This window comes from Palaemon carinicauda, chromosome 11 (genome assembly GCF_036898095.1).
Source record: "Palaemon carinicauda isolate YSFRI2023 chromosome 11, ASM3689809v2, whole genome shotgun sequence".
In the NCBI taxonomy this organism is placed as follows: domain Eukaryota; kingdom Metazoa; phylum Arthropoda; class Malacostraca; order Decapoda; family Palaemonidae; genus Palaemon; species Palaemon carinicauda.
This window is the reverse complement of record NC_090735.1, coordinates 123545117-123570098: the sequence shown is the minus strand read 5'-3', so window position 1 is coordinate 123570098 and position 24982 is coordinate 123545117. Positions and strand designations below refer to the sequence as shown.

Here is a 24982-nt window from a genome sequence, read left to right as displayed (position 1 = left end):
AAGTTCTACTGATTCAACTACCCGATTAGGAAGACCATATAATCATGGTTCCAAGGATATGGGCGGTGGACACGTGCCCAAAAGTCCTATGAGTTTATCAAGACATGAATTTGAATCTACCAGACCCATATAGTCACTTAAAGTGAGACTTCCCCCTCCCCACACCATGATATAAAACGTGTATGATACGAACTTAAGCAACATAAATCAATGAGAAAATTATTTAGATGAAATGTGTTTCTGACCAGAACATATACATACTGGACGAAGGGAAATAATATATGCTCAAATATTAAATACAGTATTGATATAATGTAGTGTAGTTATTTTTTGATAAATGTAAATTATTTACTATGATAAGCACTGGATCACTATTGTAAAAAAACTATTCATTCCCGATGATTTAGTTTATAGTTTTTTTTCTGAATTTACAAACACGTCTTCACAAGGTTGAAAATAAATTTAGAATTAATTTAATAATAATTGTCAAGTATTTATGTTGTATAGTATTATATTCTAAAATAAATTGCCACCACAAGACAGTTTTATTTTTGCAATTGTAAGACTAACGAATCCACATTATTGGTTAAGTAAGCGACCCAAAACAAACGCGTATAAATCGTCAGTATTTATATTTTAGTTTACCGCTCCAACACCGTCTTGCTAAGACATTTAAAACTCGAATATTACTATTATCTGACTTTGATAGCTCATGACTAGTGATGTTTTGAAATTCCAAGTTGAAAAAGATGGAAAAAAGTGCCCTAAAATACCAAAATGTCTCCAGCTTATCAGAAGGTGAGGTTAGCCTACCGGTAGGCCCTAGTTGTTGGTGTTATCTTAGCTTGGGGTCATCGTAACTTTTGTTATTGTATTAAAAAAAGAAATTAAGAAAAGATCTATGAGGAAAATTGGAGAAATTATTAAATAAAAGAATAATGAAAAAATAAAAGGTTTACCGGTAGCCCATAGTTCTTATTGTTATCTTAGCTTGGGGTCATTGTAACTTTTGTTATTATGATATAAAAGAATTTAAGAAAAGAATTATGGAAAAAAATATAAGAAATTATTAAAGTAAAGAAGAAATTAATGAAAAAATTAAAAGATTTACTGGTAGGCCATAGTTCTTGTTGCTATCTCAGCTTGTGGTCATCGTAACTTTTGTTATTATGTTATAAAAGAAATCAAGAAAAGAATTATGGAAAGAATTGAAGAAATTATTAAAGAAAAGAAGAAAGTAATGAAAAAATTAAAAGATTTACCGGGAGGCCATAGTTGTTGTCGTTATCTTAGCTTGGGGTCATCCTAACTTTTGTTATTATGTTAAAAAAGAAATTAAGAAAAGATCTATGAGGAAAATTGGCGAAATTATTAAAGAAAAGATGAAAGTAATGAAAAAATGAAAAGATTTACCGGTAGGCCATAGTTTTTGTTGCTATCTTAGTTTAGGGTCATTGTAACTTTTGTTTTTATGTTAAAAAAGAAATTAAGAAAAGAATTGTGGAAATCAAGACAATAATTATGGAAAAAATAGAAGAAATTGTCAAAGAAAAGAAGCAAGGAAAAAATTAAAAGGGGTAGTTTGTAGCGCTACGGCCAAGCGTTCTAATTTGCTTATTATCGCTCCGACTGTTATCTTGCATAGAATAAAAACGATTGGAAATGGTCTACTGATCTTAAGTTTGTTGTGTAAGGGGGGTTCCGGGGGGCGCAGCCCCCTAGGTAAGGATATGGCTTCTAGCATAGGTTAGGTGGGTTTTTCAAGTTAGCTACTCCCGCCAAAATCGTTTTTAGAACGACGCCCACAGTTCATAATATTCCCGTTTTCTACGGGATCTGGCTGTCACCCTACAAAGGCTCCATTAAAAGATTTACCGGTAGTCCATAGTTGTTGCTATCTTAGCTTGGGGGTCATCGTAACTTTTGTTTTCTATGTTAAAAAAGAAATCAAGAAAAGAATTATGGAAATCAAGAAAAGAATTATGGAAGAAATATAAGAAATTATTAAAGAAAGGAAGAAAGTAATGAAAATATTAAAAGATTTACCGGTAGTCCATAGTTCCTGTTGCTATCTTAGCTTGGGGTCATCGTAACTTTTGTTTTTTATGTTAAAAAAGAAATCAAGAAAAGAATTATGGAAAAAATAGAAGTAATTATTAAAGAAAAGGAGAAAGTAATGAAAAAATTAAAAGATTCACCGATAGGCCATAGTTGTTGGTGTTATCTTAGCTTGGGGTCATCGTAACTTTTGTTTTTATGTTAAAAAAGAAATCAAGAAAAGAGTTATGGAAGAAATATAAGAAGTTATTAAAGAAAAGAAGAAAGTAATGAAAAAATTAAAAGATTTACTGGTAGGCCATAGTTCTTGTTGCTATCTTTGCTTGTGGTCATCCTAACTTTTGTTATTATGTTAAAAAAGAAATTAAGAAAAGATCTATGAGGAAAATTGGCGAAATTATTAAAGAAAAGAAGAAAGTAATGAAAAAATGAAAAGATTTACCGGTAGGCCATAGTTCCTGTTGCTATCTTAGCTTGGGGTCATCCTAACTTTTGTTTTTATGTTAAAAAAGAAATCAAGAAAAGAATTATGGAAAAAGTAGAAGAAATTATTAAAGAAAAGAAGAAAGTAATGAAAAAATTAAAAGATTTACTGGTAGGCCATAGTTCTTGTTGCTATCAGCTTGTGGTCATCATAACTTTTGTTATTATGTTATAAAAGAAATTAAGAAAAGAATTATGGAAGAAATATAAGAAGTTATTAAAGTAAAGAAGAAAATAATGAAAAAATTAAAAGATTTACTGGTAGGCCATAGTTCTTGTTGCTTTCTTAGCTTGGGGTCACCGTAACTTTTATTATTATGTTAAAATAGAAATCAAGAACAGAATTATGGGAAAAAATAGAAGAAATGATTAAAGAATAGAAGAAATTAATGAAAAAATTACGAATTATAGAAGGAAATGTCCCACAGCTTTAAATCGGAGAAATAGATCATGATGAAGCAAGATTAAATATGCTCAATTTAAAAGAAAATGTAGGATGTTTCCATATAATGCATTTTGAAAGTTATTTGTATTCCCGCCATAATCTATTAAAGGCGGGAGATATTGAATCTGGGGCAGTCTCGCTGAGCAAGCGTGGCCTCAACATTGTTATTGCATTGCTGCTCACCATGTATTGAATTGTGAATACATAACTATTGCACATTGCTCGTGTTTGAGTATACCCAACCTGCATACATGGCGCAGTGAGTAGGATTGCAGTGAAGCCTTCAAGATGTCGGGTGCAAGATACTCAACAACACCAAGAAGAGGGACCCTTCGACGGGCTGCACGTGGCCGCATCAATGGTGGGCATGAGGACCTTCTGAATGCAATGGCAAACCTTTTCTTGCAGCAGCGACAGAGCAGTGGTGCCCCCTCAGGTATTAGGGCAATTATGCCCGACAAATGTTCGTACGAAATGTCACAAGGAGCATTTAGGAAGTGGCGTAGGTCAATGACAGATTGGTTCCAAATTGGCAGGGTTGCAACTGAAGATGCTGTGCTGAGCATTCGTTTGAACTGCGATGATCAGTTGCAAAGGGCATTGGACTCCTGCTATACGGCCGATGAATGGAAAGCCCTTTCTTTACATCAGGCATTGGATGCCGTCCAAGAAGTGACTCAAAAGTCTGGAAATCGTGCAATTCTGTGGGATAAATTTTTTAGTGCACAGCAAGGGCCTATGGAACCCGCGAAGACATATGTACATCGGTGTCAGGAATTGGCTTTAGATTGTGCTTTCCGCTGCCCTCAGTGCCAAAATGACATGAGTGACTATATGCTGACTCACAGGTTAGCCAGTGGTTTAAATAACTGTGGACTGAAACAAGAAATACTCCAGGACTACGAGAAATATAACAGTGTCGCCAAAATTCTACAGAAGTGTGAAATATATGAGGCAGCTGAAAGGGACAGTGGGGCAAACAAATTTAACCAGAAACTCATTACCGCCAATGTGGGGAAGGAATTGCTGCCTTATAATAGTAATGAAACAGAACATAGTGATGTTGCGGCAGTAAAATCGAACTTTTGTCGACAGAAGGATAGTAAGCTGCTCATGTCAGGTAAGAGATGTGATAATTGTGGGCGCATTCATGAGAAAAATAAATCTAGCTACTATGCAAATGAAGTGTGTTGCCACAACTGTGGTGTAAAGGGTCATTTAGCTAGATATTGCAGAAAAAAACGTGTGAATAACAAGGCAGCAGGCATTGAAGTCGACCATGATGACGACACTATGTCAGTGACGGCATGCACATTAGTGCAACATTGTGGGGTCCAGCAGGTGACAGCATTGTCGGGAAAACTACCGTATGTACGCGTGAAAATTGAACATAAAATGAGACGTGATGTACCAATGTATGAGGCATTTATTGATGCCATTACCGATACTGGGGCTGAAGTTTGTATTATGGGGGAAAAGGTTTTGCATCAATTAGGACTGAACGTGAAACAGTTGCATCGTTCGAACGCCAGGGTCAATTATGCAGCCGAAAAACCCGTGAGAGTACTGGGTAGTGTGCGTTGTACAATAACATTATGTAGAAATATTGCTCTAAATATAGAGGTGTTAGTAGTGTGCGGTGTCTAGGCTATACCTATCTATAGATGTATGTAAGTGTTTAGGATTAGTGGATGCGAACTTTCCCCATCATGTTAAGGTAGACGGGATATCAGTAAATAATATTGGTAGGGAACGGCCCAATAGTGTGGATGCCAATGACGTCACCAGTGATGTGAGCAACAACCATGACGTCATAGAGTTGCCGTTCTCCTCTCAGGAGGCCAACGTACCCAAGCTCAAAAGGTTGATTTTGGAGCGTTTCTCTGGTACGGTATTCAATACTAAACGGAATCCTTTACCGGTAATGAAGGGAAAGCCACACCATATCCACCTTCTCCCTGATGCAGTCCCATATTTACGTATTGGGATATTGTTTAGCTATTTTATAAATTACAGTAGTTGATTTTGTTACAGAAATGAGTTTCTCAGTCATGAACTTCATGTGCTTGATATGCATGTTGTGATTTTAACCAACATTTGTTTTCATATATTTTAAGAAATGAGTCTCTGATAATGTTATAAATGATCTTTTACCAGATGATTCTTCAGAAGAGGATGATATGCTGGACAAGCAACGGGGTACTAATAATGACAGCAGAAGTTCCCTGAAACGGTCTCCTAGAAATGATGGGTTTGGAAGCAGTTACAGCGGATTTAGTCAATCATACCAAGGTAACTAGACTTTTGAAGCCACGATTTCTTTCTCTCCTTTTTATTTGTTCCTATATGAATATAACCTTTTGTCTTTTAACCCTTTTACCCCCAAAGGACGTACTGGTATGTTTCACAAAACACATCCCTTTACCCCCATGGACGTACCGGTACGTCCCTGCAAAAAACTGCTATTTTAATTTTTTTTTTTTTTTTGATAATTTTTTGAGAAAATTCAGGCATTTTCCAAGAGAATGAGACCAACCTGACCTCTCTATGATGAAAATTAAGGCTGTTAGAGCAATTTGAAAAATATATACTGCAAATTGTGCTTGAATTAAAAATAACCCCTGGGGGTTAAGGGTTGGAAATTTCCAAATAGCCTGGGGGTAAAAGGGTTAATAGTGTTATAATTTTAGTGAAGCTGGAAGTCCCACCCCCCATGCCAGCTCACAGAATAGCCACTTTGATTTCAGCCACCGATGTGTACCGATGCACTTTTGGTGATTTAACCCAAACTGGGCTAAAGTAATTTTCTTTGCTTTTGCTTTTCACATTGTCTATAAAGTGTGTTAGTGATAGAGAAACCAAAAGTAAACATGTGAACCTACCATGGAGTTACCGATTGTAGCTGTGGGACCTTCATAAGCAGGTCATCTGTTGAATCCCATTTCTTGTGTCCAACCTGCATTGGACTTAATTGCTCACAAGCGTCTCACTGTGAGGAATATAGGGAGTGGGATGTCTCCCAGTGGCAGAAGGAAGCAGTCTTCTTTGGGGTCTTCCTCAAAGTCTAGGGAGTTGGCTGAGCCTCCTTTTAACCTTGGTACCCTGCCCTCATATCCTTCCCAGTCTGCCTCCTCTGGTGGCTGTGTGAGGAAGGTCGATGGTCGTGTTCTAACTTAAGGACAAGCTCATGAGGGGAAACTGTCTATTTCCCATAGAGAAACTGGTTGACTTTCTTCTCAGAGCGATTCCTTTATGGGGGCCGGCCGGCTAATGCCTTTTTATAAGGACAGTACTTCGACATTCATACCACTTAATAAGGTGACTTAGGACATCTCCAAACTGCATAGGATTTTTGCCTTTAACCTTCGGTTTTGCGACGCCAGGGTGATTTATCCTGAAAATGAGTGTTTTTCAAATTCTATCTCATCCCTTGATACCTAATATTAAGACCAGGTATTGCTACCCTACATAGACTTGATGTAGCCCTCCAATAAAATAGATTTTTTCTAAAAGTAATTTTTTTTGCTAGATAAGAATATTTTCATATCTATAAATCAGGGAAAAACTAAAAAAAAAAAATTGGAAAAAGGGCTCTATTTGTTTGTAATGTCTAAGTTTTATACCAAATTTCAATGCTATATCTTTAAAACTAAGGGAGAAGATAGTATTTGAAGGTCAATAAGTATACTGTAGTTTTGAGATACGGGCATTCAAAGTTTTTTTGTATTTTTACAAAGACAATATTAATAAATCATTATGAATTCTATGTTCTTTTTTGGATATTAATAAACCAAAATAGTGTTATTTATCATAATTTAATAATAAGTTAAGATCCCTTTGCTCAATATCTTGTTTCTTTAGTTGAGACAGTTGCTCCTTCATCATGTCTATCCTTCACTAACTCCGCTAATATCGCTGATATTACCCACTTCTGAACTCTTATTAGAGCAAATTTTCTTCTTCCTTATGTCAGCGAGATTTAGAAATTGTCTTTTCTTCTTTGGCATGATGAAATTGTGACCAAAACCAAGAAAAAACATTCAAAAGCGAGTGAATGTCAGAGGTCAAACTCAAACGTGAACTCTCTCTGAGGTTTGTGCTAGCACTGAAGGCCGAAGGGTGCGATTACCAAGCAATACTTTGTCTTGTGACTCGTGGAATCTATACAGATGCCATTGCTCACAATTTGTTTTATATTATCCCTTTTACCCCCAAAGGACGTACTGGTACGTTTCACAAAACTCATCCCTTTACCCCCATTGACGTACCGGTACGTCCTTGCAAAAAAATGCTATAAAAATTTTTTTTTTCAATATTAAACTTACCCGATAATCATGTAGCTGTCAACTCCGTTGCCCGACAGAATTCTATGGTGGGATACGCCAGCTATCACAATACTAGAAGGGGGTGTATTTACCAGCGCCACCTGTGGCCAGGTACTCAAGTACTTCTTGTTGACACCTCCTCAATTATTCCTCTGTCGTGCTTCCGGCAAGACGTTCTGGGATACGCTTATGTTCTTGGAGTATTTTCACGACTTTGGTGAAGTATTTCTCTTTGATTTCGGCTGTCGCTTTACTGGAAACTTCTATATTAGCTTAGTTAGATTTTGGAATTAATTTGATTAATTATGGTGACGAAGAGAGTATGAACTCTCGTTCACCTTTCAATGGCCGACCCTTCCCTTAGACGGAAGTGTTGGTGTCTAAGAGAGTATAGACTCTCTTTCTTAATTTTGCTTAACAAAAGTTATAGATTTATTTTATATCTCTCCGCCTCTTATAGGCCTCTTCGATTAACTTCCTTTTATTATAAACTTATTAAAATTAATTTTTATATTTGTTTATATTCGACCTTCCTAATAGTAGGCGGTCTTTTCTTGGTACCGAAGTTAATTAACATTGAGCCCGTCATTTCGGTTTTACCTGTTAACATATTATGCTATTTCCGCCACAGAGTTTGAAAGAATTTCTTTGATAGTCTCGTACTTTTTCAAAGTTGAACTAACGTTTTGTTTTGTCTCTGCAGTTGTTGACGTTCAGAACGTTCAACTTGCACTCTATCGTTACGATAGAGAAAGAATGTTCACGGTTTCACGTTGCAGTAAGAGTAACCGTGTCTAGCGTTTTGTTCATTCTTTCTTAACTTAATGGTTTTGATCCTAATAAAGGAACTTTTCATTTTGGGAAATATTTTAGTTTTTTCCTTTAACAATAATATGTTTTAACGATATATATGATTGGGCTCTTCTCTCAGGTTCTAAGTCAAGAGAGAGAGAGAGAGAGAGAGAGAGAGATAGACGGAGGGAGAAAAATAGGATAAACGTTTCATTCAAGCCTGCCAGGCGTACGAGTAACGTCGTTATCGTTTTTACTCTTCTCCCTAGTCTCTTTAGGGGAAGAAACTAAACGTTTCCAGAGTGATCTAGTGTTTAGTCTCTTTCCAGCCACTGAATTATCTTTCATTAGATTTTTCTGTTACATTGTAATTCTGTTTTCGCAATTACTAACTTTTGAGAAAGGATAGAATTGCGTGTTTCAGGTACAAACCACTTAAAGTTTCGAGTTCAGTGAAATAAGTGCAAACAGAAATCAAAGTGATAAGTGATTAGCGCAAAGTATGTCAGTGTTGTGCGTGAGGGTACTTCTGTGCGCGCCAGTCGTCCTCCCAGTCCGGGACCTCTTGCAAGCTCCCAAGCCCAGGGGAGAAGCAATGTCGAAGGGCATAAGGGTTCAGCAGGCCTTGATCGGCGCACAGAAGTATCCTCGGTGGTTGTGGGCGTGTCTTACCGAGACCGTCACTCCCACCCGCAGACGATTGAGCCCTTATTTTGCTCGTCTGCAGAAGAGATTTAGGGGAGAAAATAAAGGCAGAGTAACGCTGGTCTCAGGTCTCAAGACCTCTTAACGTAAAGTCCAGACCTATGCCAGACGTACGAAGTTAAAGTTCAACAACCCGGATGCAGTCATTGGGTTAGCTCTGACTCTCCTCAGTCATCAGTTGAATGCACTCCGCCTAAGAGGAGTAAGGTTCTGCCGCAACAGATCTCTGCTGTTAAGGCTTTACCTCAGCAGACCTTAGTGTCTGCCGACCCCAAGTTGACTCTACTGCAGTCCATGCAGTCACAACTTTCGGTCTTGATGCGTGAGTGTCGGGCTGAGAGTGTTGCGCCTCCGCCTCTGCCTACACTCCCTCCGCCTACGCTCGCTCCGCCTGATCGCAGTACCACCTGCCAGGCGTACGATGTTGTGGACTCTACTACAGTCCATGCAAGCACAGCTTTCGGACTTGATGCGTGAGTTTCGGGCTGAGAGTGTTGCTCCTCCGCCTCCGCCTACACTCCCTCCGCCTACGCTCGCTCCGCCTGATCGCAGTACCACCTGCCAGGCGTACGATGTTGAGCCACGTGCTGAGTTTGCTGTTCCCAGTGGTGTTCAGCCTCCGCCTTCCTTAAGGCAACCTTTACAATGGGATCAGGAGGATTATACCTCTCTTCCTCCGCCTCCACTTGCTGCTCCACCAGTGATGCAACACTCGGTTGAGGTACAACAACCTCTCCCGTCCATGAGTCAGTCTCCTCAGCTCTCGCTGCAGCGAGCTCAACCCTCCACAAGGCAAGCACCACAACACTTTAGCCTTGCGCCTCAGGAGCCTCAGCTTGCGAGACATTTACCTTGTTCTGCGCAGCCTCTTCCTCATCGCGCTCCGCTCACACCACAGGAACTGGAACTTGCTACTCCGCTTCCGCCAACCGCTCAGCAAGCGCAACCCTTGGGTTCAACCAGTCATGCTAGGAGTCAGCCTCCTCCACCCATGCGCCTTCCTTCTGCTTGTCTTTTATTCAGCCTTTGCAGACTGAGCCTCAGGTGTTCCCTCAACAGAGTCTTGAAGAGGAAACCACAACTATTGTTGTTCCAGCTCGTTCTGACTCTGCTGTTCAGCATACCTTACCTCCATTTTCAAACCATATGATAATGGAGGTTATTTGTATTTCTTATAAAAATATATTTGTATTCCTTGCAATATATTTTTAACAAGATCGCAAAATATGGCAAAAATTATGAATGTAAGGTAAATATTATGTTGATATTAAAACCCCATGCAAGCATGCATAAAGCGCTCTAGCACTGGTCATGGAATTTCTGAGAAATGTTAAACGCCATGCACACGCTCTGCTTTCCTTACAGCAGGCTCTGCTTACAGCAGGCTCTGCTTACTACATGCTCTGCATACAGCATGCTCTGCATACAGCATGCTCTGCATACAACATGCTCTGCATACAGCATGCTCTGCATTCAGCATGCTCTGCATACAACATGCTCTGCATACAGCATGCTCTGCATTCAGCATGCTCTGCATACAACATGCTCTACATACAGCATGCTCTGCAGACAGCATACTCTGCATTCATCATGCTCTGCATACCTTACCGCATGCTTCTCAGTCACACATCTTTGGTTGTTGCCAACTCACTAGACTGTCAAGCAGTTTCATAACGTTGCCTTCTAGTCTGCTGCTTTTGCACCAGTGAACCCTCACTGAGAGAACTTAGCTTTTCTAGGATATGGTCCCTGTAGATGAGAAAGTTCTTTTCTCCCTCCTTCTGATATTACCTTGAGGACTCTGTCATTTGGAGGGAGCCTTTAGCTGCATAACCTCTTATGGACTTTTATTTAAGCATAACATGCTTCCAGGGAAGGTAATGGTTCCACTTCAGTCGCTAATCCCGTCTGTTACCACACCTGCTCCCATAGACCTTGAGCTGTGTTGCATGACATGCAGTCCAAGCTTAGTCCTTGTTAGAGGATTTTTTGTTTACGGAGTCAATGTGTCACGGGGAAGACGTTCAACAACCAACAGAAGTGACTTGTTGTGACGCAGTGCGGCAACCTCAGCAACCCGATAAGGAGTTGTCTGTACGACCCAGACAGTCTAGACAGATTCGGGTTGTCACTGTACTTCCTCGCTTGCCCATGATTGACAGTTCACAGACTGTGCAGCAGTATCATGATCTTGTGTCCGGCTCCGTCAGACGACTGGCTTTTAAGAGCTCCCACAAGTCGTCGCTGTCTGGAGATTTTCAAATGGACTATGGATCTGACCAAGGAACTGGGCCTCCTGGTCAATTTTGAGAAGTCTCAGCTCGTTCCATCCCAGACCATTGTCTCCTTGGGTATGGATCTTCAGAGTCGAGCTTTTCGGACTTTTCCGTCGGCCCCAAGGATCTTCCAAGCCCTAGAATGCATCCAGAGCATGCTGAGAAGGAACCGATGCTCAGTCAGGTAGTGGATGAGTCTAACAGGGACACTTTCATCGCTGGCCCTGTTCATCGTGTTAGGGAGACTCCACCTTCCCCCCCTTCAGTATCATCTAGCTGCTCACTGGATAAAGGACATGACGCTAGAGACGGTCTCAGTTCCTGTTTCCGAAGAGAGGAGGTCTTCTCTCGCGTGGTGTAAGAACAGCTTTCTTCTCAAGGAAGTCTACCTTTGGCTGTTCAGAAACACGACCGCCGTCTCCTCTCGGACGCATCAGACATGGGCTGGGGTGCGACTTTGGACGGACAGGAATGCTCGGGAACATGGAATCAGGAGCAAAGGACACTTCACATCATTTGCAAGAAGTTGTTGGCGGTTATTCTGGCCTTGATAAACTTCAAGTCCCTCCAGCTTAACAAAGTGGTGGAGGTGGACTCTGACAACACCACAGCCCTGGCTTACATCTTCAAGCAGGGAGGGACTCTTTCGTGGAAGTTGTTCTAGATCGCAAGGGACCTACTCATCTGGTCTTAAGATCGAAAGCTAACTGGTAACGAGGTTCATTCAGGGCGGTATGAATGTCATGGCAGATCACCTCAGACGGAAGGGTCAGGTCATCCCCACAGAGTGGACCCTTCTCAAGAATGTTTGCAACAGACTTTGGGCCCTGTGGGGTCAGCCAACCATAGATCTGTTCACTACCTCGATAACCTAGAGACTCCTGTTGTATTGTTCTCTGATTCCAGACCCAGCAGCAGTTCACGTGGATGCTTTTCTGCTGGATTGGTTCCACCTCGACCTGTATGCATTCCCGCCGTTCAAGATTGTCAACAGGGTACTTCAGAAGTTCTCCTCTCACAAAGGGACACGGCTGACGTTGGTTGGCTCCGCTCTGGTCCGCGAGAGAATGGTTCTTAGAGGTACTGCATGGCTGGTCGACATTCCCAGGATTCTTCCTCTAGGAGTGAACCTTCTAAGTCTACCTCACGTAAAGAAGGTACATCCAATCCTCCACGCTCTTCGTCTGACTGCCTTCAGACTTTCGAAACACACTCAAGAGCTAGGGGCTTTTCGAAGGAGGCAGCCAGAGCGATTGCCAAAGCAAGGAGAACATCCACTCTCAGAATCTATCAGTCTCAAGGGGAAGTCTTCCGTAGCTGGTACAAGACCAATGCAGTTTCCTCAACCAGTACCACTGTAACCCAGATTGCTGACTTCCTGTTATATCTAAGGAAAATAATATCCCTTTCAGCTCCTACGATCAAGGGTTACAGAAGTATGTTGGCAGCGGTTTTCCGCCACAGAGGCTTGGATCTTTCCACCAACAAAGATCTACAGGACCTCCCTAGGTCTTTTGAGACCTCAAAGGAACGTCGGTTGTCCACTCCAGGCTGGAATCTAGACGTGGTCCTAAGGTTCCTTATGTCATCAAGATTTGAACCTCTCCAATCAGCCTCTTTTTAGGACCTCACATTAAAAACTCTTTTCCTCGTGTGCCTGACAACAGCTAAAAGAGTAAGTGAGATCCACGCCTTCAGCAGGATCATTGTTTTCACATCTGAAACGGCTACATGTTCCTTGCAGCTCGGTTTTTGCTAAACGAGCTTCCTTCACGTCCTTGGCCTAAGTCGTTCGAGATCCCAAGCCTGTCCAACTTGGTGGGGAATGATCTGAAGAGAGTACTTTGCCCAGTTAGAGCTCTTAGGTACTATCTAAAAAGGTCTTAACCTTTACAAGGACAATCAGAAGCCTTATAGTGTGCTATCAAGAAACCTTCTTTTCCAAGTTCTAAGAACTCAGTTTCTTACTATTCAGGCTTCTGATTAGAGAAACACATTCTCATCTGAAGGAAGAAGACCTTGCTTTGCTGAAGGTAAGGACACATGAAGTGGGAGCTGTGGCTACTTCAGTGGCCTTCAAACAGAACCATTCTCTGCAGAGTGTTATGGATGCAACCTATTGGAGAAGCAAGTCAGTGTTCGCATCATTCTATCTCAAAGATGTCCAGTCTCTTTACGAGTACTGCTACACCCTGGGATCATTCGTAGCAACGAATGCAGTAGTAGGCGAGGGCTCAGCCACTACATTCCCATAATCCCATAACCTTTTAACCTTTCTCTTGAATACTTTTTATGGGTTGTACGGTCGGCTAAGAAGCCTTCCACATCCTTGTTGATTTGGCGGGTGGTCAATTCTTTCTTGAGAAGCGCCGAGGTTAAAGGTTGTGATGAGGTCCTTTAGTATGGGTTGCAGCCCTGTATACTTTAGCACCTTTGAGTTGATTCAGCCTCCCAAGAGGAACGCTGCGCTCAGTAAGGAAGACGATCTTATTAAAGGCAGAGTAACGGTTCAAGTCGACTTCCTTACCAGGTACTTATTATTTCATTGTTATTGTGGATAACTGATTATATGAAATACGGGATACTTAGCTATCCTTTAGTCTTGTACACTGGTTTTTCACCCACCCCCCTGGGTGTGAATCAGCTACATGATTATCGGGTAAGTTTAATATTGAAAAATGTTATTTTTATTAGTAAAATAAATTTTTGAATATACTTACCCGATAATCATGATTTAATCGACCCTCCCTTCCTCCCCATAGAGAACCAGTGGACCGAGGAATAATTGAGGAGGTGTCAACAAGAAGTACTTGAGTACCTGGCCACAGGTGGCGCTGGTAAATACACCCCCTTCTAGTGTTGTGATAGCTGGCGTATCCCTCCATAGAATTCTGTCGGGCAACGGAGTTGACAGCTACATGATTATCGGGTAAGTATATTCAAAAATTTATTTTACTTATAAAAATAACATTTTTCATATTTTTTATATTTTTTTTTCTAAATTCAGGCATTTTCCAAGAGAATGAGACCAACCTGACCTCTCTATGACAAAAATTAAGGCTGTTAGAGCAATTAAAAAAATATACTGCAAAATGTGCTGGGGAAAAAATAACCCCATGGGGGTTAAGGGTTGGAAATATCCAAAGAGCCTGGGGGTAAAAGGGTTAAAATGTAATAAATATCAAAATATCCGATGATCGTCTTGCCCATCAAGAGGGCGCATGGAGCTGTGGGAATAGCTGTGAACATCTAGCAGGCCTTCTCGCAACTTCAGATGACGTCGTTTCTGACGACTAAGAAGAAAAGATTGCCACCTCACTTTGAAAACGGTGTTACTGCTCGCCTTGGTCTCGGCCAAGAGGGTCATGGAACTTCATGGTCTATCCTACGATGTTGTGGTTTGCGGACTGTGGCTACCCACCATGCTAACTAGCGGGCCGGTAGTTATACCTCACGTTAAAGTCTTTGTGGCTAGTCTTCCAGCTTCCCCGGAAATATAATCCCTATAAATAGCTACTGTTTTGTATCGTTAGGGAAAATACAAAGTACTTCCAAATCTGTCATTTTTCATTTGTGGAATATTCTCGTAATTTTTACTAATTTTGTAAATATCTTAGTCCTTGAAAATAGTCTATAATGTAAACCTAACTTTATAATATACGTTAAGTGTTTTTATTTCTCAAGACTTTCTGTTTTATGTAAATACAATGATAGCCTTCTTCTTTAGATGAGACATCCGATGAGGAACAACAGTCGTTCAAACAACCAAGGAAGAAGATGCGACACGAGTCCGAGAATGAAGATGACGCGGATGCAGATGATTGGCGTCCGAGGTTTTCCTCAGAGGAGCCGGCCAAAGCTGAAGTTATAGACAGTTCGTTGTTCAACAGCAATGTCCATAAAATGATGGTAAGTGATTTTATATGATACACAGAAATATTTAGTTTTGATCATTTTTTTATTTACTCATATTGTTTCTAAACAACTTTCATTCGTTCACATGCTCATTGTGCCTAGTTTTGAATGTTGTTCTCCTGTCTGGTTTCAGCTGTTGGATCTCATCTTAATTTGTTAGATAAGAAATTGCAGTCTATTAAACATTTTATTTCTGATCTAGATATTAATCTTTGGCATCTTCATTCAGTTAGTACTTTATAAGGATGATGATACTCTCTCTCTCCCTCATCAAAACTATGGATAAAGATATTGAAATACATGGTAAGAACTCTCAATGCAGTGACCAAAGTCGACCATGTCTCAAGATTTTCTTGTTCGGTAAGTGGATCGATTATGGGGATTTGACAATACCCACCAGTTATGCCACCTCACTTTGAAAACGGTGTTACAGAAGGTTTTTGTTCCTACACATACTAGTTATGCAGTAATATCTAGTACTACGTGCTGGATCTGAATGCAAAGGATAGTCAGAGTTTCTGAAAAATCTTATGCAACACGCATAAAGAACTAACTGAACGACAGTATCAGAGATTAATATCTACGTCAGGATTAAGAAATTTAATAGAGTGCAAATTCCTGTCCAACAAATTAAGATGAGATCCAGTAGCTGAAGACCAGACGGTAGAGCAATGCTGGAAACAAGGTAGAATGAAAAACTTCATATTAGATTGATCACCAAAAATCTTGAAAGACTTTTCAATAAGCCAATTATTTGTGCAATGGAAAAAGAAACAGACCAAATGCGTTTCTCGGAAGTAAACTTCCTATTAGAATCACACCTGAAATTTTAAATGTCATATTGAGTTAAAGAAAACACTGTCAATGCTGAGATCTAGATGTTAAAAAGCCACTGTCCTCGACCTACTTATAACAAAACTTTAAGTTTTGTCATTGTTCAATTTCATGCCCCATAATTTGCACCATGCACTAATTTTAGCTAGATCGCTACTAAGGGATTCAGCAACTCCAGATCTACATTCAGGAAATGGAATTGAATTTTTTTGGGGCCAAGGACACTACCCTGAGGAACACCAGATATCATATTCCTCTACTCGCTGTGGTGCCTATCAAGGAGAACTCTTTGCAATCTGTTGCATAAAGGACTCAAGTTTGTTTACAGTAGTTAGATTAAAAAAAAACTAAATAATAAAATTTATTATTTATATGAACCTCCCCTGATGTCTGTATTGCCTCTTGTGTAGTCTTGGTGTAATAGACCTTTACTAGTAAAATTTTTATAATTTTGAATTGTTCCGTAACCGAAATACAAACCACGCTATTTACAAAGGGTATTACTTTTAGCGTAGCTGAAATGGCGAGCCATTAGAATTTAACGAGGGTGTATTACCCCCGCGCTAGTTAGCGGGGGGGGTAGGGGAGTGGTAGCTAGCTACCCCTCCTCCCCCTCACACACAGGTGAATACTCACTTTCACTTTTGGCTCGGACTGTGACAGACGTCTCTGTCTTGGTCCTCGCTTGGCAGCCATTGTTTGTTTTGTCTTTACTTAATCGCTTACTTTTCATTTACTCAATATATATGTAAACATGTTTTCATGTTTGTATATATATTTGAGTATAGAAATGAGTAAGTTTCCTTTTCAGATTTGTGTGTGTAGTGTACGATATCTACGTGGAGGCCTCGGCAGTTAGGCCACCACGGCGTATTTTTATGGGTGGCGATCGAGTTTGACTTATGTCTTTCTCTCTCTCTCTCTCTCTCTTGAGGTCGTTCACCTTTTACTACGTGTTACTACGGCCTTGTAGCCTAGCTTCCTTTCCGTGTGGGGGGTTGCTACGCCGTACGTTTGTCTCAATTAGTTATGAATCTAATTGTAGTTGTTTTTTGTTTTTCAGCTTGTAGAACGATTCCTTTCGGGGTTTTCGTTCTTTCTTTAGTGTTCATTCATTTCATAATTACATAGTTACATAATTATAATTGTTATAATTCTGTTTTGGTTACAGCTCTCCTTCCACGAGTGTAAGTGGTTGTGAGGGCACGTGCCTGTTGTGTAATTCTTGTTCCTTTCCCTCGGGATTCCTCTTCGGAGCCTTCCCGGGGGAATGAATGTGTACTAATATTATTTGTTTTATTTTTTTACAGTTATCGATCTAGTTCGTTTCTGTAATATAGCAACGGTGTGAGCTGTCTGGTTGAGTCCTGGGGATTCGGCTGTTGCTGCCTCCCCCCTTGTATTTTCGTCAGGGGCGTGTCTCCTTCTACTGGTGGTACTCCCGACGACGGACAGCGCTCCAGTTCATTTTAGAACTCACAGGAGGCTTGCATCCTTGGGCGGGTAACTTTCCTTCCGAGGGAAGTTTTTCCTGTCTAGGCTTGAGTTTTTCCCCTTTTGGGGGGTTCTTCTCTTGCCTTTATTTCGTGCGTCTATGCTCTTGGTGCTGAGCGGTCGCACCTGCAGTTTCGCCTAAGGGGCTGGGCAACTGCAGGAGCTCCTCTTCGGAGGATTGCTCCTTTTAGGTCAATGGCTGAACAGTCTCTTCCACGAAGTGTTTCTCTTTCGTTCGCGAGAGAGTACACTCATAGAGACTCCTCTTCGGAGGTTTCTCCTGTTGCTGTTGCTGTTGGCCTCCCTCGCCGTAAGGCTCGTCGTAAGGGCCTCTCATCTCCCTATAAGGGTGCTTGAGGCGCCTTTTTGGATCTCCGTTTGCAGGCTACAACTCCTTTTTCTCGATCTTCCGCCTTGGTGCAGATGGACAGCAGTCTGATCTCGTCTTCCGACGGGCAACGGTCTTCCCGACGGACAACGGTCTTCCCGACGGACAGCGGTCTTCCGACGGACATCAGTCTCCCGGCGGACAACGATCCCTTCGGGGTAAAGGGTTGCCCCCACGGGGGTTCTTCCCTTGCGTGTCAGGGTTTCCCTGCGAGCCCTTCTGCTGTGTTCTCTCCTGCTCCTGCTCAGTGTGAGCACACAGGCGCTCTTCTGCTCATCAGCGCTCTCCTGTTCGTCAGCGCTTTCAAGATGATCATCCCTGCGGTTCCTGTTGGTTCCTGTTACGCGCCCTGTGCGCCCACGTTCGCCCTTGCTATCTAGAACTTCGGTTCAGGTCGGGGTCAAGGACTCTTCTTCTTTGCGCAGGCTTCCACGCGTAGCCTTCTGCTCGTCAGCGATCATCAGCTCGTCAGCGATCATCAGCTCGTCAGCGATCATCAGCTCGCCAGCGATCATCAGCTCGTCAGCGATCATCAGCTCGCCAGCGATCATCAGCTCGCCAGCGATCATCAGCTCGCCAGCGATCATCAGCTCGTCAGCGATCATCAGCTCGCCAGCGATCTCCGGATCGCCCACGTGTGTTACAGCCGGCACGCCAACGTTCTCCAACACTTCTGAAGGAACATGGTTCGCCAGCTACTAGTTCACCTGCGCATGCTGATCGCCATCGCGCGACCCTCAACTGCGGATGCTGATCTCCATCGCGCGACCCTCAACTGCGGATGCTGATCGCCATCGCGCGACCCTCAACTGCGGATGCTGATCGCCATCGCGCGACCCTCAACTGCGGATGCTGATCGCCATCGCGCGACCCTCAACTGCGGATGCTGATCGCCATCGCGCGACCCTCAACTGCGGTTGCTGATCGCCATCGCGTGACCCTCAACTGCGAATGCTGATCGCCATCGCGCGACCCTCAACTGCGGATGCTGATCGCCATCGCGCGACTGCACACCTGCGGATGCTGATCACCATCGCTCGACCCTGCGCATGCTGATCACCATCGCGCGACCCTCAACTGCGTATGCTGTTCGCCATCGCGCGATCGCCCACCTGCAGATGCTGTTCGCCATCGCGCGACCACCGACCTGCGCATGCTGATCGCCATCGCGCGACCCTGCGCATACTGATCACCATCGCACGACCCGGCGCATGCTGATCACTGCTCGCCATCGCTCGCCAACGCACGATCGCTCACCTGCGCATACTGCTCGACCATCGCGTCGGCATAACACAACGCCCCATCGCCAACCTGTGCGTTAGCGCTCACCAGCTCACCACCGATCGCTTGTTGATCCATATCGCCAGCGGTCCTCCTTGCCCACGCGGCAGCGCGTTTCCTCGCCATCGCGCTAACGCTTGCGTCCGCCGCCTCGGACTCGCTCTCATCCACCTGCCCACCCTCACGACCGCTCGCCTGCGCGCCCGCTCGCCCGTGCGACCGCGCGACCACTCGCCTGCGCGCCCACACTCCCACGTGCCTCCACGTCTACGCTCATGCTCTCCCATGTTCGCCCACGCGCGAACCAACGGTTTTTCCATCGCGCAGACGGATGGTGTTCCGTCCCGCGAACCTACAGTGTTTCTTCGCACAAATGTCGGCTTTTTTTTTCTTGCAGTATCCATTGCTCGTCTATGGGTTATCGCTCGCCGACCACCAGGAATTCCCGTCGCGCGAGCTCCAGGGCAATTGCGACCACGATTCCCAATGGGGTTTTCGCAGCATGACCAGCCTGGCGAGTTCTTCTGGAGTGTATTTCCAGAACACTGCCTCACCCCGTAAACACAGAGCATGGCACTTGCAAGAATAGGAGAAACTTAAGGGAGATCTGAGCAACACTCCTCTATTCCTGAACCTGGGTTAGCCCTTCCCCGTCATTCCCTGGAAGGATTTTTGGCGGGGGGCTTTCCGTTCGAGATTTCTCCATCGGACAAGGGGTGACTGCTTACCTCTTCCTCTGGGAGCTTACCAGGTTCTTTCCCTCCTCGGTTACGACCCGAGGTTTGGTTCAAGGAAGCTACAGGAAGATCAAGGGTACTTTCCTCCTCTCGAGCTCAGGCACCTTGGCCTTTCGTCATTAAGTATCTAACTTGCGGACAAGCTCGATGTTGTACCATCTGGACGCGCTGACTGAGGGCTTCCTTCGGGTGTCTCATCTGCGGAGGTCGACGACCTCAGACACCCTTCCATCCTTGAGAAGAGTTTGTTTGTGCCCATGGACAGAGACTTAGACAGCTGCTGTGCGGAGTAAATCGACTTCCGGTTTCACTCCTCCAAGGCGCTTTCTTCCAGACTCTGCAGGGCTCCAGCGCCCTTTTCTTTCAACCACGTCGGCCTAAGTTATCGGCTACGACAACTGGGACAAGGTGTCCAATTGCAGTTTCCTCCTGTCAGGAACAGATGGCACGGGAGACTCCCCCGGGGGGGCAATAGTCCTAAAAGGAGTTCACGAACTCTAGGATTGTAGGTTTTTCGCTGGGAGGATGCTTAAGGTTACTCATCCGAATGACAGCTTCCCGATGCCCATTCTGTGAGTAGCCAAGGATATCGCGCCTGCCGTCTCTGTCAGCGAATTCAGTGTCTCTGAACCTCTATGCCATAGCGTCAGCAGAGTTGCCCGGTTGGGCAGAATGATCCATACCTTAGGCGAAGGTCTTCCTTAGGATCATCGACGGCTTCACCCCCGGCCCCCTCAGTCGATCCTTTCTTATAAGGAAGGATCTGAGAGGGGATGTCCATAGTCGACCTCTCAGCCCTGATCAAGTTTGTCGAACAAACTTCGGCCAGCGTAGACCAGCAGAATCGATCAGACTGGTAACGAGGCGACAGGACTCCTTAAACCCTGGATCGGAAGGACGGGTACTTTCAGTTTCCATTCCATCCATCTTCCAGGGTGCTCGTCGAATTCAGCCTAGACTGCAAGTATTCCTGCTTATGATGCAGTGTGGCTATCCCGCCATGGCATAGCAGGTTTGTTTCCCCAGAGAACTCTCCCTGCCTTCCTCTTGGCCGCTCAGGTGCAGGCTTCCGCCTCCTCTGCTGTTTGGAGGGCTGGTCAACTCCGGTAGGCTCGGGTTTCGACCTTCTTCAGCGCCGGGACAAGCTTCCGGATGCTTACCATGAGTGTGGGCTCATGGTATTTTGCTTGGAGCCTTCTCTTCCTCTGCCTCAACATCTGGAGTATCTGGCCATGATATTGAGTCAACCGCCTTACCACATTGGAAACCCCGCTTCTCGTCCGTCCAGCGAGGTTAAGCAACGTCGGTACTTGGATGGGTGACCACCTGGGGACGCCAGATTCTGTTACCACATCCTCCGAACCTTCCTTTCGGTTGACTGTGGCAAGACTGAGGAGAGTCGCAGTACCTGTTCTCAGTCAAGCAGAGCTTTCAGCCCTACCTTGGAACGTTTCCTAGTTCTTTCCTCATTGACCCGTCTATAGTCTGAACGGTCGCCTCAGGATAAATTCCATGTGGGGCGATCCAAGTTCCGGTGGCTTCAGGCAATGTTTAACCGGACTCCCTGGCCCTATGGGACCAGCGGAACTATTAGACCTGCAATGGGTGTTGACCTATGGAGCCTCTTGATGGTAGTGGATATTCTCGTCCTTTCCCCACATTCTTGATGCGGTTCTCGGACTCGTCAAAAGGAAAGGGGGGGGGGGGGGCATGTTCCGGTCCAGGCCTATGGTCAAGACCTGAAGGATACCTCTCCATCATTCAGGCAGGCTTAGGGGCCTTAGTCTGGCCCCTCTTCAGATCCTACAGCTCCTGCCGAGTCGCCCCGTTGCGCGTCGACTTCATTCTAACCAGCAGGGGACGCATTTTCACACCTTCACATCTTGCAGTAGAGATACCGGGATGATTGAAATTCTCTCAATACCACCATCGGCTCTTTCATTCCAGGCAGGGGAATGTTTCTCTCAGACTATCCGAGCAGAGCCTCATAGAGAGAGTGTACCTGGGAGTCTTTGACCTTGGGTAACCAGCAAGTGCTGGTCTGGGAGACCTAATCGCGACGGCTTGGAACCTCAAGCTTCCGCTATTCTTCCCCCCAGTCTCAGACCCCGAGACTCTGGCAAGATGTATTCCGGTGATGGTGGGACAACTTCGACGCCTGCGTCTTCCCTCTTTTTTGTCTGTGGAGAATGGGTCTCAACAAGACCAGGTTGTCTGTCAACCTTTCAATGGGAGAGCTCCACTGGGACTATGCGCAGAACGGTTTCTGGACCCTCTGCTTCCCCTGACGGAACTCCCGGGAGAGCTTCTCCCACGGCGCAGACTACTTAAGCAACCACACTGCGACATCTCTCCCGTACCGGGGCGTCGCTTCGGCTTCATGCCTGGAGACACTACGCTTCATCCTCTAGAAGAGACAACCCGCTACAGTCGCGGTACGGAGGTTGCGTCATCTGCGATAGTCATCCACAGGGGTCTCCCAGGCAAAGTGAAGAGTCTAAGGTGGTTGGTGCCGTGGGAGATATACCTCTTCCCTTGAGGCCTCTTCTGCAGCAATAACGGTCTTATTGCCTTTCGGCGGGAGGAAACTCCTTTCCGCTTTCGGCAATGAAGCCTGTCGCTCAGCCTTTCCCTGACCTTCAGGCTTAAAGGAATAACTTTTTCCTGCCCGCTGGATCTATCCTCGCTCATGCGAAGCTACGATCGTCCCTGCCCTAGTCGGAGGAAGACCTCCAACTTGGAGCATGGCTCGGACTTTTAGTCCTTTAAGAGATCTTCTCTAGACCCTTTACGACAGGCCTCGGATTGTATTCCGCCTTGGGTCTCCTGCTCACTGTGGCCACGGCCAGTGTGTAAGCAATCTTCTTGGTCTCTTACGACTCCCCCCTTTCTAAGGAAGAGGGGAAGGCAACATTCAGGCTCGCTCCTGAGTTGTTGGCTAGACTCAGAATCTGAGGGTCCCGGCCCTTCGGTCCGATTCATTCAAGATTTCGAGTCTCCATTCTGTGTCTGATGTTCCAAGACCTTCTCTTTCTTACCAGTAAGGAATCGAGAGGTTAGCGCTGGGAACAGCTGCAGTTTGTCCTCAGTTGCAGCCGATTTGGGAGCACAAGGAGGACATGGGGGGAGAGTCACCAGTATACCTCTTCAGCCCGGACTCAAGGACATTCATCTCGACCTGTCTTCAGACCCTCCCCCGTCACGTCGCCCTACAGCACGATGTAGGATACATCGCAACTTCCCTCGCCTTCGAGTAATACTACTCTGTGACGCAGGTGCTATAAGCTGGAGTCTGGAAGCGTCTAATGACCTTCGCAGCCCGCTTCCTGCAGGGCGTGACCCACAGGAGTCTCGATACGTTTTCTATCGCTCTGTGGTGGCTACACAACAGCTGGTCTAGCCTCAGGCTCCTTTTTGGACAGGTAGCAGAAGGTTGAGGGCATTGTTATCAGGTTTTAGTCTGCATGAACGAAAGAAGTATGTCTGGCCCTTACTTCTTTCTTCATCATCCCCTCTACGGGGAAGCAGCATCCTGGTCTCTGCATAGCTGACCTCGAACCTCTGAGGGTAAACCATGCTTCCTTGTGTTCCGAGTATTGAGTCAATACTGTCGCGTCCCCCATACCCTGACGAGGTGGTATTGGGAACGTCCTAACCCAGAGTTCCTTCTGGAACTCCAGGTCAACTGCCTAGGACGGGTCACACTTCTTCCTTCACACACAAGCTTACGTAGGCCACTTGGTTCTTTGCGGAGCAAGGAACTTGTGAGGTGCAGGGACTCCTTTTCTCGAGTGCGACTCACTCGGATTCTGAGTCCCCGGGTAAAGCCAAAGCCAGTATGGCTGGGGACTTTCCACCCTTCCTAAGGGATAAGTCACCCTTTGTAAATAGCGTGGTTTGTATTTCGGTTACGGAACAAATGACAAATTCGAAGATAATTTGTATTTTTCCTAACCATACAAACCTTAGCTATTTACACATATTTGCCCGCCAGCCCTGTCCCCCAAGACAAGTCCTACCTCTAAGTGAAAGTGAGTATTCACCTGTGTGTGAGGGGGAGGAGGGGTAGCTAGCTACCACTCCCCTACCCCCCCCGCTAACTAGCGCGGGGGTAATACACCCTCGTTAAATTCTAATGGCTCGCCATTTCAGCTACGCTAAAAGTAATACCCTTTGTAAATAGCTAAGGTTTGTATGGTTAGGAAAAATACAAATTATCTTCGAATTTGTCATATTTATACGAACCTCCCCTTATGTCTGCATTGCCTCTTGTGTAGAGTCTTGGTGTAATTGACCTTTACTAGTAAAATTTTTATAATTTTGAAATTCAACTAATTCCCTACGGGGTGCAAGTGTGCAAGAGCCCGTGCCAGGCCGTAAGGGCCAGGCAAACTGCAACAACAAACAACAACCATTTCCTTTCCCTTCAGTAAACACATGTCCTTAGTAAAGGAAGGAACAGTCTAGCAGTAAGTGGTAGTTTGACACGTCAGTCTCTTCATTTTTTGCAGTTGTTAGTTATTGATAAGACCTTCTCCAAATTAACCCTTTTACCCCCCCAAATTAACCCTTTTACCCCCAAAGGACATACTGGTACGTTTCACAAAACTCATCCCTTTACCCCCATGGACGTACCGGTATGTCCTTGCAAAAAAATGCTAGAAAATTTTTTTTTTTCATATTTTTGATAATTTTTTTGAAAAACTTCAGGCCCTTTCCAAGAGAATGAAACCAACCAGACCTCTCTATGATGAAAATTAAGGCTGTTAGAGCAATTTAAAAAAAATATACTGCAAAATGTGCTTGAAAAAAAATAACCCCTGGGGGTTAAGGGTTGGAAATTTCCAAATAGCCTGGGGGTAAAAGGGTTATCCAGACCACTAAAGTTATAAAAGGTTAAGCATAATTTCAATAGAATAAAAGGTGGGCAATTTAGATTTCAAAATGTCAAATTTTTCATTTTTGTAAGTTCTATTCTGTGGAACAGTGTAAAGTAATTAGGTTAATGTCTCTTACTTAAGAAAAAATCCAGTTTAATTTGCAGTATTGTAGTTTGGTGCACTTAATCTAGGATGTTTAGAAGCTACATGGCTGGATTTCCAAATGAAAGAGATTTTAGTGTTCTGTTCATCGGAAATACAGTAGTGTTACTGTACATACATACATACATATACCAAGGCACTTCCCCCAATTTTGGGGGGTAGCCGACATCAACAAATGAAACAAACACAAAAAAGGGGACCTCTACT

At 44.2% G+C, this 24982-nt stretch overlaps 1 protein-coding gene across 1 annotated transcript in view; it reads left to right on the top strand.

The window, feature by feature from the left end:
• The first annotated feature begins 598 nt into the window (after positions 1–598).
• LOC137650167 (cap-specific mRNA (nucleoside-2'-O-)-methyltransferase 1-like) overlaps positions 599–24982 on the top strand; it is a 98166-nt gene continuing 73782 nt past the window's right edge. Inside the window, exons 1-3 of the mRNA XM_068383333.1 lie at positions 599–798; positions 5144–5278; positions 14812–14993. Of these exons, the coding sequence (XP_068239434.1) occupies positions 750–798; positions 5144–5278; positions 14812–14993 (366 nt within the window). The 5' untranslated portion in view covers positions 599–749. The remainder of the gene's footprint in view (positions 799–5143; positions 5279–14811; positions 14994–24982) is intronic.